Genomic DNA, 17,190 nt, shown 5'->3' with positions numbered 1-17,190 from the left:
CTATGGTAAATAGTGCTGCAGTGAACATCGTTGTGCTAGTGTATTTAGTATATCCTAGTTTCTGGACGAGTGGGTAAATGCCAAGTAGTGGAATTGCTGGATCATAGGGGAGCTCTATGTTTAGTCTTTTAAGGAACGGCCATACTGCTTTCCTTAGTGTTTGAATGAATTTACACTCCCACCAACAGTGTAGTAACGATCCCTCCTGACTGCATCCCCTCCAGCATCTGTTATTAGATTTCTTGATCCTGGCCATTTTAACTGGAGTGAGGTGGAATCTCAGAGTGGTTTTGATTTGCATTTCTTTTATGACCAGAGATGTTGAGCATTTCTTCATGTGTCTATAGGCCATTCTTGTTTCTTCTTCGAAGAAGACTCTCGTTAAGTCTTTGGCCCATGGAAACATAAGACTTTTTGACTTCAGTTCCAGTCCCGGGGCACGAATTCTGGGCTTGGGCACTCTCCTTGATCTTTTATGCTCAAGACAAGTGCTCTAAAGTGAGAGCCACATGAGATGGACTTTCTTGCCCAGAATGGCTTCAAATCTCAGATCTTAGCCTCCTGAGTATAGACATGAGCCATCAGAGCCCTGCTAGCAACAGAAATTTTAATGAAGCTAACAAATCCTTCCTCCTAGGTTGACAAGTTAACAAAGCTGCACATGTAGGATGAGCCTAGAAAGGTAGCGAGAACACTGAGCCGACAAATACTGCTTGAAAACTACGTCCCACAATTCCCTGGCCCTCAGGGATGTGAATCAGAGAGACTAAAAGTATGCCACAGACCTTAGGAAGGCTCTAGTGTGGTTTAAGTAGACCTTGTACTAACCTAGATTGGGACAGAAGACTGAACTGGGATTACATTGACCTCCATGGCTGTGCATTCCAGCTCACACTGACTAACTTTTAACCCCATGTTGATCAGTGTGGATGTTGGACAGATGTAAAACTGAAGTTTTATTCCCTCCTAGCCTTAAAGCTCTTTCATGAAATAGGTATGGGTGATATATGGGGCGGGGCAGGGGTTGCTCATTTATTTACACCATTGGCAAGGAGAGCTCAGCAGCACCTGGCATGAGGAGATGAGATTGGAGGCTGTATGTTAGTCTTATTCCCTGAGAGCAGAGGAGGAGAGGACACTGCTCATCAGGCAGGGCCCAAGTAGGACCCACATGCAGGAACTTACTGAGCAATCAAGCATGTGAGAGGAAGATTTAAAGTAGGAACAGCTTAGGTACTCCTGAATACTGAGGACAATATTGACTGCAGTATTTCAACAATTTTGCAAGCTGACAGCTGAACATCTGCACAGAAGCTGGGCTCAATCCCTTTGATGAGGATATTGCTTTGGCTCGGGAACTTCATGATGGAAAGTGTAGGAGACAAAAGTATGGAAGAGTCACCATTTGAAATCTCTTCAATGAGAGGTCAAGCTTGACATGTTAGACTGCTGTCACAAATGGCACCAGGATACTTTGATGATTAAATCTAGATGATAGCTGAATATTTTAGAGAACAGCAAAACATGTAACTTCTTAGGTTGTAAAAAGTAGCCACTTGGTTATCTCATATTGTTACAGTATTTTACCTTGTTATCTGATATATTGTATATATGCTTAATTAGTTATTTGAAATAGGATAGGAAAGGGGGGAAAACAAGATGAGGGGTGGGGGTGGGAGGAGGAAAATGGGGACCAAGACATGAGAAAGGGTATCAATGTTTGTGAAGTAATACACTTTCTATCTGGTGACCCTTCTATTAATTACAATAAAAAATATATGAAAAAAAGTAGCCATCCGACCAGGAACATCCAAAACAAGAATGTTGGAGGAATCATCATGTTATAAACCAATAAAATTTAGAGTTTTAGGTTAGAGTGAGTCTCTCAACAGGACCTAACCAGCAGTTGTGTCAATAATGACATTCAGTGGAAAAGGAAACATTTTCCACTTTGTGGGTTAAATACATGCTAAACATGCCATTAGGCTTCCCAATGAAACTGACTGCTTACTAGGGATACTTACCTGAGGCTTATAGGAAAGGTGAAATTTCCCTGAATACCTTCTTCAAGATGCAAGTATTCTATGTTCCAAGAAGTGAAATGATTGCCTGTATCCCTGTCATTATTATCTAGAACTCCAAGGGAAATAAGAAGCATCCTACCGAGGATGAATTACAACTTTAATAAATGTAGAGAAATCTGTTTACCAAGTTTATGTTTTGGGCATCAGAAGTTGGAGATCCCATGTTATTAAACTTAAAGAGCAACTCTTGTCAATAACCTATGAGTTTGTAAAAAAAAAGTATGTACTTATGGGGACAATATTCATTGCTAAGATGAAAGTCTAAAATGTGCCAATTGTGTCAACTCATGGGTTATATCTCAGATATTCTGACTAGTGGCTGGAAAGTACCAACTATCCATTGAGCTACTTTAGGTGGGATGGAAATAGCAGCATTGCAGATTATTTCAAGGAGTGTTCCAGTATCTAAGAACTCCTGAGATGGATCACTTCCTCCAGCATCATAGCATCTTGAAAAGGACTGAGCATTGAGGAGGCCACCTTCTTGCTGATACGTCAAAACGCTTTCCCTCCCCTTCCCTCCCCTCCCCTCCCCTTCCCTTCCTCTTCCTTCCTTCCCGCTTGCCTGCCTGCCTTCCTTCCTTCCTTCCTTCCTTCCTTCCTTCCTTCCTTCCTTCCTTCCTTCCTTCCTTCCTTCCTTCCTTCCTTCCTTTTATTTTTATTTTTCTGCTATTCCACGACTTGAGCTCAGGGACAGGGTGCTATTCCTGAGCTTGTTTTGCTAAAGGGTAATACTTTACAACTTTGAGCCACAGTTCTGCTCCCAGTTTTCTGGTTGTTAATCAGAGATAAGAGTCTCACAGCCTTGCCTGCCCAGGCTGGCTTTGAACCTTGATCCTCAAAGCTCAGCCTCTTGAGTAGCTAATAGTATAGGTATGAGCCATCACCACCCAGCTTACTCCTTTCCTTTCCTTTCCTTTCCTTTCCTTTCCTTTCCTTTCCTTTCCTTTCCTTTCCTTTCCTTTCCTTTCCTTTCCTTTCCTTCCCTTCCCTTCCCTTCCCTTCCCTTTCCTATCTGACTTTCCTTTCCTTCCTTTTCTCACTCTCCTTTCTTTATTTCTTTCTCTTCATATATCTCCCTCCCTCCTTCCTTCTTTATTTTTTTTGATTTTTTTATTGTAATTAATAGAAGGGTTACATGATATTTGCCAGATAGAAGGTGCATTAATTCACATACCTTGATACCCTTTCACATGTCTTGGTCCCCATTTCCTTCCCCCCACCCCCACCCCTCATCTTGTTTTCCCCCCTTCCCTAACCAATTTCAAATAACCAAATAACAAATATATCTGATATATCGGGTAACAAAGTGAGATACTGTAACAATATGAGATAACCAAGGGACAGCAAAAGAGATGAGAGATAACATAGTACCTTAAGGACATCAGTCATTCATTATGTATATGGCTTTTGTTTCTACTTCCTAGAGGTCCTTTCATTTAGCGTCATACTATATGGCCTTATGTATCAAGGTTTTGCTCTATTGCAAATCTCTGCTAGGAGAGTCCAAGGATTCTACTGATTATGACAAATGAGGGAATCCATTAGAGCCTTATACTTGGTAGGCTTGAACTCTTACACTTGAGCCTGCCCTTGGTCCTGCTTTTTGATAGTTATTTGTGGAGATTAAATCTAGTGGACTTTTGTTCTGCATGGAGTAGCCTTGAATTTGGATCCTTCAGCTCCTGAGAAGCTCATATGATAGGACTGAGCCACCAATATCCAACTAAAAGACCTATGCTTGACTCCATCATGTATCAAAAAGATCTCAGCAGCCCCATTTCCTTTAGAACCCAATGGGACCCAGTTCAGCTTGTAAGTTCTAAGAAGATCAACACCTGTTTCTTGACAGTGTTCATAATGGAATAAATGTTTTAATTCCTCCAGGTTTAAGAATAGGCCAAATAAACCACATTGAACTCTTATGCTCATAAGCTGTTATATAACCGGTTTTAATCCTTGAAGGCACTATTTTAAATTATGTTGAGCCATGTTAATTACTTTTACTTGTGATGGTGGTTGGGGTGGATCTTGAGTTCCCATTTTATCAAGCCAATTTGTAAGTGTCAAAGACTTAATTTCATTTTCATTTATTTTTTATTGGGTCAGAATCTGTGTGACCATTATGGGATATTTTTAGGCAATGAGTGCTATTACCAGAGGCACTATGGGTAAGCTAGTAGTTTTCATGGGTAAGGTGACAATAACTTGCTCCCTCCTGTGTATCTAAATATACAGGAGATGGAGGAAGTGTCCTTTTCATCTTCGTCATATTTATAAATTTCTGCATCTCAAAATCATCATGTTCATGGCCTCCTCCAAGGGAATGATGAATTACATGGAAAAAAGATGCTGGGTTTGGGAGATAGGAATATGGTTCAGTGGAAGAACATTTGCCTTGTAAATACAAGGCTCTGAGATCAGTATTCAGTACCACACACACAAAGGAAAAGTTCTGGGTTTAAGTTAGGATTCCATGGGTGTTTTAGTTTAATTCCATAGATTTATGTTCTTTATTGTACCAAGCAATATTCCATAATGTGGTGTAAGGAAAGAATGCCAGGTCTGTGGTCAAACTTGACAGCTCAAAGCCACTTTTAAGCATAGCCCCACTTTCTCTATCCCATAGTATTTTTTCCATTTTTTTCTCTCTGCATTTCTGCAAAAATTCCTTTGGAACACTTGTAGTTGCTAGTCATGTAAAGCAAAAGCTTCTAGTTTCTTTCTGTATACATAGAAATGTATAGTCTGTGATCCAAACCTTATGGGTAATTAGGGGAAGCATTCAGAAGCCTGGCATGGTTGCCTCTCTTCCCAGGGTTTCAGTCTTGCTGTGATTGAGGTCCACAGCCAGAAAAGTTATGTATCTATGACTTGGATGAGGGCTTGGCTCATGATTGAGAGTTTAAGTATTTGGTGTGGTTTGGCAGAAGTGCTGAGCCAGGGCACACTGGCTATGGGTTTGCATTGAGGGAATGGTTGAGTACCAAACACTCCTTCCTCTCCCTATCCTCCCTCCCTTTCTTTTTTTATTTCATCAGCTGTCAGCACCTGGGCCACGGGCCACCATGGATGATGTCCTTGGGGGTCAGGAGAAATCAAGCAACAGCAGCAAGGGAAGCAGCAACACAGGAGTCCAGCAAGGTCACTACCCTTGCACGAAGAGCAGCAACAACTGAGATGTCATGCATGGTGGTGGTCTCTTTTCCACACACCTTCCAGAGGGATGTCCCTGGGTATATCCAATAGATATGCAAGTACAATTATGCACAATGTCTGTATAGATTCCCCAGGTAGCCAATGACAGTACCTGGGCTAGACACAGTGACTGGAGAGCTCTAGCCTGCATTCAGGTAAAGAATAAAGATGGAAGCATTGCCTTGTGAAGGCACTGTTTATCCACTTCCCTGATAGATGAAGACCTCAGAGAACACTTGTCAAATGCAGGTTGAACCCAAAACATGTCACACCAAAGAACCATTAGATATCCTTCATGTTAGAGACAGACCAATGAAGTCTGGGTAAGTGCCACACACAGACCATCACTCAAGGACTCCAGTAATCAGCAATTCTGCCTCTAGAAGTGTTTTTACCATGTTTCAGAGTCATTTAGCCAGGAACACTTCATTTAAGTTGACAAGTATCTTCTATCATTTGGGGAATGCCATGTGGTTTGTGACACCAGTGTTGTTTTTCTTTCTATTAAGACCATCGGTGAAGGACAGCTTTCTTTGCTGAGTGGTCTGGAAATACAAGCCCATAATACCTAATACTTCATAAGTATGAATCAAATCAGTTTATTGGTCATATATACTTATAACACAAGAAGTGATGCAGATGTACATAGGATTTTAATCAAGAGGAGAGGAAGTAGTTGCTATAGAAGTAGTAAGGAGCAAGTGTTGAGTTCCTTGTTTTCCACCATAGGATATGATTGACTTGCCTGAATAATTCCATGAGCTGATTTGGAACTGAAATCTGTTTCTTAGGCAAAGGCAGGAACTGTGCTTGGTTTCTTTGATTAGAAAGGTTATTTAAGTTTTCTTGTCCATTCAGAGTGTACACTGGAGAAAAAAAAACCACAATCTATTTATAGCCCTTATCCCTGATTTTATCAGATGTTATGATAGCACATAATATTGAGCCTTGATATTATTAGGCTATAGACAAAATGACAAAGTCAATCTTGCAAATTATAATGTATTATTTGATACTTTACCAAGAGGAAACAAACTTTAATGTGAACTGTTTTACTCTGAGTCAGAAGTTTGTTTTCTATGTGACAAGAAAATGCCTCACCATATGAGTTAAAATAACTAGTTAAAAATATTATGGAAAAGGTGACAGTGAAACAAAAATAATATGGTTATATTACTGTACATTTCATCTGGTGATCAAATGAATGCTATTACTTGAACAAGAAGGAATGGAAACCTAAAGCCAGAACTTAATTTTCTGGCATTATAGAAGACCAAATAAAGCAAATAAAAGGGAAATAAAGCAAATAAAAGGGAAAACAGAATAATGAAAACCTGTATGTACAACTACTTCAAATACTGGATAAATTTGTAAGGCTTTTTAAAAATACCTGGAAGAGACAGAGAGAAATCAAAAAGGCAGACCAGTGAGAAATCACAAAACTGGAGAAGCAGGTAAGTGCTATATAAGAGCCTGATCCAGTGCATTCCATGGTGACTCTTGAATTTATTTTTTTAATCTTTTAAAAATATATTTTTATTATAATTAGTAGAAAGGTTACATTATATTCGCCAGATAGAAGGTGCATTACTTCACCAACATTGTTAACCTTTTTCATGTTCTTGTCCCCATTTCCCTCCCCTTTACCCCTCCCCTAATCTTTTTCCCCCTTCCCTATCCTATTTCAAATAAACAAACAAACATATATACAATATACTAGATAACAAGGTAAGATACTGTAACAATATGAGATAACCAAGGGACAACAAAAGACATGAGAGATAACATAGTACATTAAGGACAACAAACATTCATTATATGGCTTTTGTTTCTATATCCTGGAGGTCCTTTCATTTAGCCTCATCCTATATGGCCTTATGTAGCTAGGTTTTGCTCTATTGTAAACCTCTGCTAGGACAGTCCAAGGTTTCTACTGATTATGACAAATGAGGGAAACTATTGTGCCTATGTTCATTTGAGTCTGGCTTACTTCACTTAATATGATTTTTTCTAAGTCTTTCCATTTCCTTACAAATGGGGCAATGTTGTTCTTTCTGATGGCAGCATAGAATTCCATTGTGTATAAATACCACATCTTGTTGATCCAATCATTGACTGAGGGCCATCTGGGTTCTCCAATTTATTTTTATTTTACTGAGGCAAAAGAAATACAATTCTCAAGGTTGGGAAATCCAAGATGGTGATGCTGATTCAGTCTTTCATGCAGTCTTATTTGAAGGTGTCTTTCCTAGATTTCAGGTGGTCATCTATTCATGGCTTGGGAGCACAATTTCTGCTTTAAAGAATCCTGCTTTGGAGATAAGTCATAAAATGGGAAGACAGAATAAGTGCTCAAAATAAAGCTCAGATAGCAGGAGAGAAATCTGGTCAGTTAAAGGATTCCATAACACAAGTCTAATCCAAAATAAGATAATGAGACTTGCTAGTCGTGGCTTTGACTAGAGAACAAAAATCTTTCTTGATAATTTATGCACAAAAGCAGGACCTCATAGATCCGTAGGAATACAAAATGTCTAGTTTGTAGTTTAACAAAGGCTACATTGAAAATATAAAACTAATCAATTTGGTAAATACCCAGAAGAGGCAAATTTAGAAAATGTGGGTAACTTGCTAAGACTTAGAGCTGCATTAAGTATTTATAGTATGTTACTAGTAGTTTGCTTTCAAATAATAGAGCAACATATATTTACAGTGATTATATATAGCAAAATTTTTACTGCTGAATTAAGTGATGGTATACATTGTTCCCTTAAAATTTTTGAATTGAAATATGAATGATTCCAGGCCAACTGGAATATACTACAGCTTGAAGTTTTCCATATAACAGGTATAGAATTCACTATAAATGATTGGCAGAGCCATATGTTCTTTCCATTAGCAACATTTTTTTTCATCTAAACAGGTTTTCTCTTGTGAATATTCCAAGATCACAAGTAATGGTTCAGTAACCATATGTGTAGTTAAAACCTGGTTCAGTGACCAAGGGACAATATGAGTACTTGGCTGTTTCTCAAGTCTTTATTTTATTACTTAATTGACTATAGTTGGAGAATTCTATAAAATCTTAACTAGTACTTTATAATACTTTATCAGGTCTGTGAATGTAAGTCCATTACCATTATCTATCTTATTTTTAAGAAGTAGCCTGGATGACAGTCTCCATTTTAGAAACTTATTCCCATACATAACTTTCTTATGTGTCTTGGAAATGTTCATGTTTCAAAGTTCCTAGGAAAAATACATTTATGCATTTTTTTACATTTATGCATTTTAATGGCATTCATTTCTTTGGTATGCTTAGGTTTGTGTTACGCCTAGGCTCCAATGTGAAAATTCTATTTTTTCTTTATCGGTGACTTTCTTTCATACTCCATCATTCATGATTTACTTCATGATAATTCTCTGATTTCACTTTTTAATTTCCTTTCTTCCTGAGGGAATCCCTCCAAAATTTTGTGGGTCAATAGGGATTCTACAGCCTCTCTGAAAATTTCCTTAATGACAACAAAATTCAAACACTTCTCTTCTATATATCTATAGCACTGTAAAAATCTACTACTTGTTTTAATGCATTCAGTTTATTTCTATTTTTATTTTCTTATTTTATATGCATGTACTTAGGTCCCAAATCCTTTGAAAGTGAGGATATCTATCTATCTATCATCTATGTATGTATCATCTAGCTATCTATACATATATAATCACAGATTTTCATCTTTCATTTTTTTGTACTTCCTCAGAATTCTGCATTAAGAAAAGAATATAGTAAGTTCTCAAGAATTGGTGAGCTACAAATTGAATTTTTGTTCAATAGATATTTGAGAGGTATACTTTAAAAAGAATTGAATGGTGATGGAATGATTTATGATCTTTACTCTGTCATTTGCTAGCAGGATTTAGTCAAATTGCTTCATTTCTATGATCTTCAGTTTCTGTATTTTTTTCTTTTTCTTGTTTGTTTTATCATTTTTTCTAGTCCTGGGGTTTGAACTCTGAGCCTAGGTGCTATCCCTGGGCTCCTTTGGTTCAAGGCATGTATTTTTTACCACTTGAGCCACTGTACTACTTCAGGCTGGCTTTTTTTGTAATTAATTGGCAATAAGAGTCTTGAGCTGGCTTTCAACTGTGATCTACCAATTTCAGCCTAATGGGTAGCTAGGATTACAGGTGTGGGCCACCACTGTCCTGCTCCATTTCTTCATTTTTGAGAGATAATAATGACTATGACAAAGCACAGGATCTTATAAGAGAATTCCTTGTGAAGTGTTGAACATTCTGTGTGCTCAATATGTACCTGACATTTTTCATGTTATAAACATCCTCATGTAAAAACAGCAGAGCTCTTAAGGGAATACGTTGTCTTAAGTAAAACACCATCTAGAAAGAATGTTATAGTTTCATACATTTACTTTATAATGTTTACTTGTGCATATATAAAATAATATATATATAACACAGATAAAATACTATTTTATTTTTCATCTGTGTTTGAAACTTTTAGGTATTCTTTTTACAAACCTTTACTTTTTTCTATTCCATTTACATAGTAAATATAGTTACATTTTATCTCTGCAAAAGGATTCTTTTAAAGAAAATGTATCTTAAATAATTCTACTTAGGTTAATTTACATTGATACAAACAAGCATAATTTGGTGAGAAAATATAGGTTTTTCTTTTTGAAGTTGCTATTTGGATTGCTTTCTTTTTTTGCCTCTATGATCCAGAAAATTCTGAAAACAAATTAAATTTTGATTTCAAAGATTTTGATTTCTTTTGCCTGTTCACCTTTTTGTCCTTTAAACAAAAACTACAGAAGAGAACTTAGAAAAATCAGATCTTTTAAAGACTCAAACATTTTCCTTGTTTCTCAGTTATAAATGAAAAAAAGATGAATATTTTCATTCAAAGAGCAACTAAGAGACTTCCAAAGAAATTTTCTATTAGTTAACAAAATGGAGACATTACTGGAATATTAAGAATTGTGTACATTATTTAAACAACCTACTTATATTTATCCAATTTAATTAAAGGATTTCTATTTTCAGCCATACCCCTTCTGTCATTGTGTTTTTCTTTTTGGCTCTATTTTAGATAGCTGGTATGTGTTCTGAAGCGTTAACTCTCAAGAAATTTTTGTTTTTACCTTTCCTTCAAATATGGAGTTATTCTGGATTACAAAAGATTTACCATTTAATATGTAGTAAATGACATAAAGTAAATATAATCCATCTCCCAACCAAATAATATTCAGCCAAAATATATGGCACTCTTATGTATGTGATAGACTTGTGCATATGACATACTTTGTATGTGATTTCCTTGTGCCTGTAGGCATGGAAACAATTCTGAATGGATCTATACCAGTATTAAAGTAGCTCTACCAATTGGATAATGAAGCATGAAGCAATTGTTTTTCTTCTTTATGCTTTCCAGAATTCCACTTTTTTTTTCCAAAAATGGGTTTAAATGCATGTCATAAACCAAGGGAAAATTCATGTTGAAACAAAAAGGAAAGATGAGTCTTTCATTTGACAAATATGTACACAGACTTTAGGAAGAGCCAAACATGGTTTCAATTGCTATGAATATCAGGAAATGACATACAAAAACCTCAACTATGTGAAGCTTAGCATTTCGGGGAATGGAGAATTTTTATTTAATACATTTGTATGTAAATTAGAATATGTATTCAAAGTTAGAAATTTCTGTGAAAAGTAGGGTTTGGTGAAAGGTTATCAGGTATTTAGGGAAAGGGTATTTTAAATGGTGTGGTCAAGCAAAGCCTCACATAGAACACGGGATTCTCTTTTATGAGTTTTGTTATTTAGTCATAACATTTACTTAGACTAAGGAGTATTTTTCAAGTATCATGATGATATTGAGATTCACTCTCATTGAAGACAATGAAACGGGATTTACTGCTGTATGTCAACATCTTTCAGGAGAACCTGCCAAGGACAGTCCAGGCGAGATGTGGTTTTGTGTGACAGGTGGCTTGTCTGCTTTAGCTGATTAAGAAAGTTTGCCAAAATTGTTTGTGGCTTTTTATTGTGAGGGGCACATTTTTAAATAACTTTTTAAAGTAACTTTTTTATTGCATTTTATTGATGGGATAACTTATAGAGGAGTTACAGTTAAATTCATCAAGTAGTAGGTACATTACTTCTTGAACATTGACACCCTTTCTTATGTTTTTCTCTTACTTTCCCTCACACAGATCCCTCCCAGTATCTTGATTTTCCTCTTCCCTTCTCTATTTCAAATAAACAAATAAATGCATATACAATATACTAAGTAACAAAGTCAGATACAGTACAAGATGAGATAAACCATAAGGGGGGAAAAAGAGAAAAGAAATAACTTCACATAGTGCATTAAGATCAATAATCACAAAGATAAACTTCTTGTTTTCATATCCTAGAGTTTATTTCACTTAGTCTCATCCAACATGGCCATATGTATATAGCTTTTGCGCTATTGTGATCCTCTGCTAGGAGAATCCTAGATGTGCTTTAATTATTATTAATAAAGAAAACCATGGGGCCTATGTTCCTTTGGGTCTGACTTACTTCACTTAATTTGATTTAAATGCCTTTTTTAAATACCAAGTTTCTACCACTGTCTCAGAGTTTTTTTTTCTCAACATCACATGCTGTCTCTAGAAGTCATGTCAATGGTGTGATTTACCAAGATAATTGGTGCTTGTAATTACATTCTACTAGAATACCTATACATTAACAGGACAGATATGCAAGCAATTTCATTTGTATAGTTATTATTGTCACACTTTTAGTGTACTTGACTGTAACAAAATAAATGGTACTAATTCTACTTTTGATAGTGTGAAAAGCTTAATTGACAAAGAAGTTTGATGTCTTGCTGGGAGTCAAATCTCTTTTAAAAAGCAATGTGGGATTTAACTTCAGGAAGCTTTGATAAACAATGATGGAAAACACATAGTTTATGATTAAAATAGTTTACTATGGGATGGAGATGTAGTTAAATGTTAGAATACTAGCATAGCCTGGACAACATGAGTTCAATTCTTTTTTTAAATTTTTTTTCATATATAGAAGGGTTACATTATATTTACCAGATAGAAGGTACATTACTTCATATCCATTGATACCCTTTCTCATGTCTTGGTCCCCATTCCCCCTCTCACCCCTCAACTTGGTTATCCCCCTTCCCTATCCAATTTCAAATAACCAAATACAAATATATCCAATATATCAGATAACAAAGTGAGATACTGTAACAATATGATATAACCAAGGACAGCAAAAGAAATGAGAGATAACATAATACATTAAGGACAACAATCATTCATTATATGGCTTTTGTTTTAATATCCTGGAGGTCCTTTCAATTAGCTTCATACTATATGGCCTTATATATCAAGGTTTTGCTCTATTGCAAATCTCTGCTAGTAGAGCCCAAGGTTTCTACTGATTATGATAAATGAGGGAAACCATTGAGCCTAAGTTCCTTTGAGTCTGGCTTACTTCACTTAATATGACTTTTTCTAAGTCTTTCCATTTCCTAACAAATGGGTCGATGTCATTCTTTCTGACAGCAGCATAGAATTCCACTGTGTATAAATACCACATCTTGTTGATCCACTCATCAACTGAGGGACATCTAGATTGGTTCCATATCTTTGCTATGGTGAATAATGCTGCAGTAAACATTGTTGTGCTAGTGGATTTAGTATGCCCTTGTTTCTGGATGGTTGGGTAAATGCCAAGTAGTGGAATTGCTGGGTCATAGGGGAGCTCTATGTTTAGCTCTTTGAGGCACTGCCATACTGCTTTCCATAGTGGTTGAACGAGTTTGCACTCCCACCAACAATGTAGTAGTGATCCCTCCTGACCACATTCCCTCCAGCATCTGTTGTTATTAGTTTTCTTGATCCTGGCCATTCTAACTGGAGTGAGGTGGAATCTCAGAGTTGTTTTGATTTGCATTTCTTTTATGACCAGAGATGTTGAGCATTTCTTCATGTGTCTATAGGCCATTTTTGTTTCTTCTTCAGAGAATACTGTCTTTAAGTCTTTGGCCCATTTTTTAATGGGATGGTTGTTACTTTGGAGATTAGTTTTGGAGTGATTCAATTTTTTGAGCTGTTGATATATTTTAGATATGAGGCCTTTGTCCACGCCATCTTCCTGGGGTCTGAGTTAAATTCTTAACACTGCTAAAAATAAAAGTTTACTAAAAATATAGTGGTCTATAATTCTAATAATTTGAATACTACTAATAACTATTACTAGTGGTATTATGATAGTAATAATTCTAATAAGCCATCAGTATATGAGTACAAAACAAAAACAGTTTATTAAAACTATATTACACAGAAAATGCAATTATTATATGTGAGTACTTAGAAGAATAGTTTGAGATTTGGAAGGAAATGTAGCTTTTTAATGATTTGATTGGCATGGTATACATTTTGCTGTGTTAATAAAAATAGGTTTGTTATTTTTAATCACACTGCATTTTTCTCTGACAGATACTCTAAAATGAAAATATTCTAAAATGAAAGCATATAATTTAAGCTTCTCATGTCTAAACTACTTTAAATTATATTTCAATTGGAAAAAGCAATGCTTGTCATTGTTGTATCTTTTCAGTGATATTTCTAGATAAAATGCTTAGCAGATTGGTTGAGAACAAAACTGATAAAGTCAAACCTGCTGAAATGTAGGAACAAGCCTACTTAAAGTGTCATAGGCCTGCATATATACATACAAGGGAAAATTTACAGGTTGCTTGTATTGACTTTAGGCTGAGAAAATGTTCCATTTAATGTTTATGAATACCTTCCAGAAAGGGCTCAAGTCTGAGTCAGGAGCATGTACTATCAGATGCTCTTGATGGATATAAAAGTTGGTACTATCAGGACTGGGAGTTTGGCCTAGTGGGAAAAGTGCTTGCCTAGCATGCACAAAAATCCAGGTTCAATTCCTCAGTACCACATTGAGAAATCTGGAAGTGGTGCTGTGTCTCAAGTGGTAGAGCTCTAGCCTTGAAGAAAGCCCAAGGACAGTACTCAGGTCCTGAGTTCAAGCCCAAGGACTAGGGAGAAAAAAAATTGGTACTAGCAGAGCTGATGCATTAATAAAACTGTTCTGCCTATGGTAAACAGCTCGTACCCTAAGAGGTAGGCATTGCTTGTGCTAGTACTTCCAGCTCTGTCTGTCTGTCTGTCTGTCTGTCTGTCTGTCTATCCATCTATCATCTATTTTTTCCAGTCCTGGGGCTTGAATACAAGGCCTGGACACTGTCTTTGAGCTTTCTCAACACTAGTGCTCTACCACTTGAACCATAGCACCACTTACAGCTTTTTCTCTATATGTGGTCCCAAGTAATCAAACCCAGGGATTTGTGCATGCTAGGCAAGCACTCCTACCACTTAGGGCACACTACCATCCCTACTTTGAGCTTTTTGTATCATGGTGAGTCCTCTACCACAGTTCCAGGCCTTTTGCTATTTAATTTGAGATAAAAGTCTTAAAGAATTTCTCTTCAGGTCTCAGATACGTGAGCAACAAGGATGATGTCATGAGCCACTGGCACCTCACTCATATTTCACTCTTGTAGTTACTTAATATCTTTGTTGTGAATACTAATATTGAACCGAACCTTTACTCTTTATGCTTTCTATCTTATTAACAGGTTTAAGCTATTAACTCAACAGTTACTTAGAGAATTTGTGCAGCAACTCTTGTCTAGTCTTTACCCAGGCAAAGGAATATAATGCAGCTTCTTTTGTGATCTTCGTGGTCAGAGTTAACTTCCTCTTCTTTCTTTTTTACTGACGTCATCCATAGTCATTTGACATTTGAAAATCACCCATTTCACTGGAAGGGGAAATGACTTTTTTCAAATTCATAATCAAATTCTGGCACAGACAAGTTTAATCCTTCTGAGAAAAGTACAAGTTGTGCAAGTTGGCCACAGGAATTTCAAATTGTATTTGTTTACTCACAACTGAAAATTCAGTTCTGACTGGGCTTTAGTGTGCTTGGAATACCTCTGGGGTTCCATTTGAAATCTAGAAATATTTCATGTTCAAAAGCTGTTGGCTGGGGAAGGGAGTTTAGCCTAGTGGTCGAGTGCTTGTCTAGCATTCACAAAGACTTGAGTTTGATTCCTCAGTACCACATACATAGAAAAAAGCTGGAAGTGGTTCTGTGGCTCAAGTGGTAGAGCTCTAGCCTTGAGAAAGTGCACAAGCCCTGAGTTCAAGCCAGGACTGACAAAAAAAGCTGTTTGCTAATGAAGATGAGAGACAATCTATGGGAAACTTCCTACTAAAATCTGCAGAATAGAAGTAAAGATTCCTAGCCATCTGATTAGTAGCCTGTAGTTCTTCTATTATGACAAGACAGGAGAAAGAATAATAACAAGTAATGCACCTACTATCTGGTGAATGTAACTGTAACCCCTGTCACCCCTCTATAATTATAATAAAAAATAAAATTAAAAAAGAGAAAAAAGAATAATAGCAATGACAGAGTTGTTTGAAACAAACTGCCTGTTAAGTTTGTTATCTTAAGTGATGTCATCTGTTTTTGTTGGCACATAAGTGATATATTGATATATCACTTAAGGAAGGTTAATGGATATAAATATATATATACATACATACATATATTCCTTTTGAATTTAAAATCACGCAGAGTAGCACATGCATATAATCTTAGCACTTGGGAGGCTAGAGTTAAATAAAAGTCTTAGGCCAGCTTTGGGCTACCTAAGAAAGCAAAGTGAGTGTGAACTGCATAGCAAGATCTTGTCCCCTTGTCCCCAAAACAAAAACAAACAACAATAACAGCAATAACAGAAGTTTAGTGGTCCTATTTTCTTATTTGGAAACTACAAGAGTGCCTACATGCCTCTTTATATTTATATAAAATTATATGCTTATCAAAATGAATTTCAAGATATGAAAATAAGAGATCTCTCTAAAAAAAAGAGTTGGAGGAAACTATAAAGCTAAGTCACTCCCTATGATCAGCTAAGGTGTGTATCAGGTAAACGTTAATAACAAAAATCTATGAAAACTATTTGTTGCAGGTGTTTTCTTAGCACCTCCATATTCAAAAAGTTACATAATGTATTGCAGCAAATATTTTTGTCCTTATTCTAACTTCCTTGTCTTAAGTACATTTGTGATGGACATTTAAATTTTAAAAAATCAATTTCAATATGTATTTAATTTCTATATGCATCAACTGACAAAAATTATCTTTGGTAAAGTTATTATATGCACCTATTAATATATATTGGAATACTAGTCATTATCAAGCAGAAACCTAAGCATAAAAACAAATATGTGTGAACTGGGAGTTTGACCTAGAGGTAAAGTGCTTGCCGAGCATGCAGAAAGACCCAAGTTCAATTCATTGGTATCACATACGTAGGAAAAGTCAGAAGTGGTGCTGTGGCTCAAGTGATAGAGCTCCAGCCTTGAGGAAAGCCCAAGAATAGTGCTCAAGTCCTGAGTTCAAGCCCCAGGCCTGGCAAAAGAAAAAATATGATACACAAATATGTGTAAATAAGTTAGAGGTATATTTCCCTTTAGTTTATATGCAAAATATAATTTCTAAAGGAATCTTTAAAGAGGCAGGCAGATCTCTAAGCAAAAATAATTTTTATCCATATATATACCTTACAATATCAGCATAGCCTAAAAAAGTCTTTATACTTAGATGGATAGATGCGTTAAAAATTTCCATTTTATGGTGGATATTTTCATTTTATTTCCAAAGATTAATATTTGAGGTTAAGAAATATGAGCAGATTGTTTCATGTCACCAGGCTGTGAGCCAGGTATAAGATCCTGAACATAACAATGTAGTAGATGTTCAATACGTATTG

General features: G+C 36.2%; 1 protein-coding gene across 8 annotated transcripts in view; it reads left to right on the top strand.

Annotated features, from left to right (window-relative positions):
• Positions 1-17,190, top strand: part of Pkib (cAMP-dependent protein kinase inhibitor beta) — a 101,465-nt gene that overhangs the window by 75,247 nt on the left and 9,028 nt on the right. For 4 of the 8 annotated variants that reach the window (XM_090338198.1, XM_090338197.1, XM_090338195.1 and 1 more), the window contains one exon: positions 5,126-5,228. The exons of 3 other annotated variants lie outside the window; for them this stretch is intronic. In XM_090338198.1, the coding sequence (XP_090194324.1) occupies positions 5,153-5,228 (76 nt within the window). In that variant the 5' untranslated portion in view covers positions 5,126-5,152. Of the gene's footprint in view, positions 1-5,125; positions 5,321-17,190 lie in introns of all 8 variants that reach the window. One more of the 8 variants, XM_090338199.1, reaches the window with a different exon arrangement.

Source organism: Megascapheus bottae, chromosome 8 (genome assembly GCF_031878675.1).
Source record: "Megascapheus bottae isolate mThoBot1 chromosome 8, mThoBot2.hap1, whole genome shotgun sequence".
In the NCBI taxonomy this organism is placed as follows: domain Eukaryota; kingdom Metazoa; phylum Chordata; class Mammalia; order Rodentia; family Geomyidae; genus Megascapheus; species Megascapheus bottae.
This window is presented reverse-complemented; position numbering and strand designations above follow the sequence as displayed.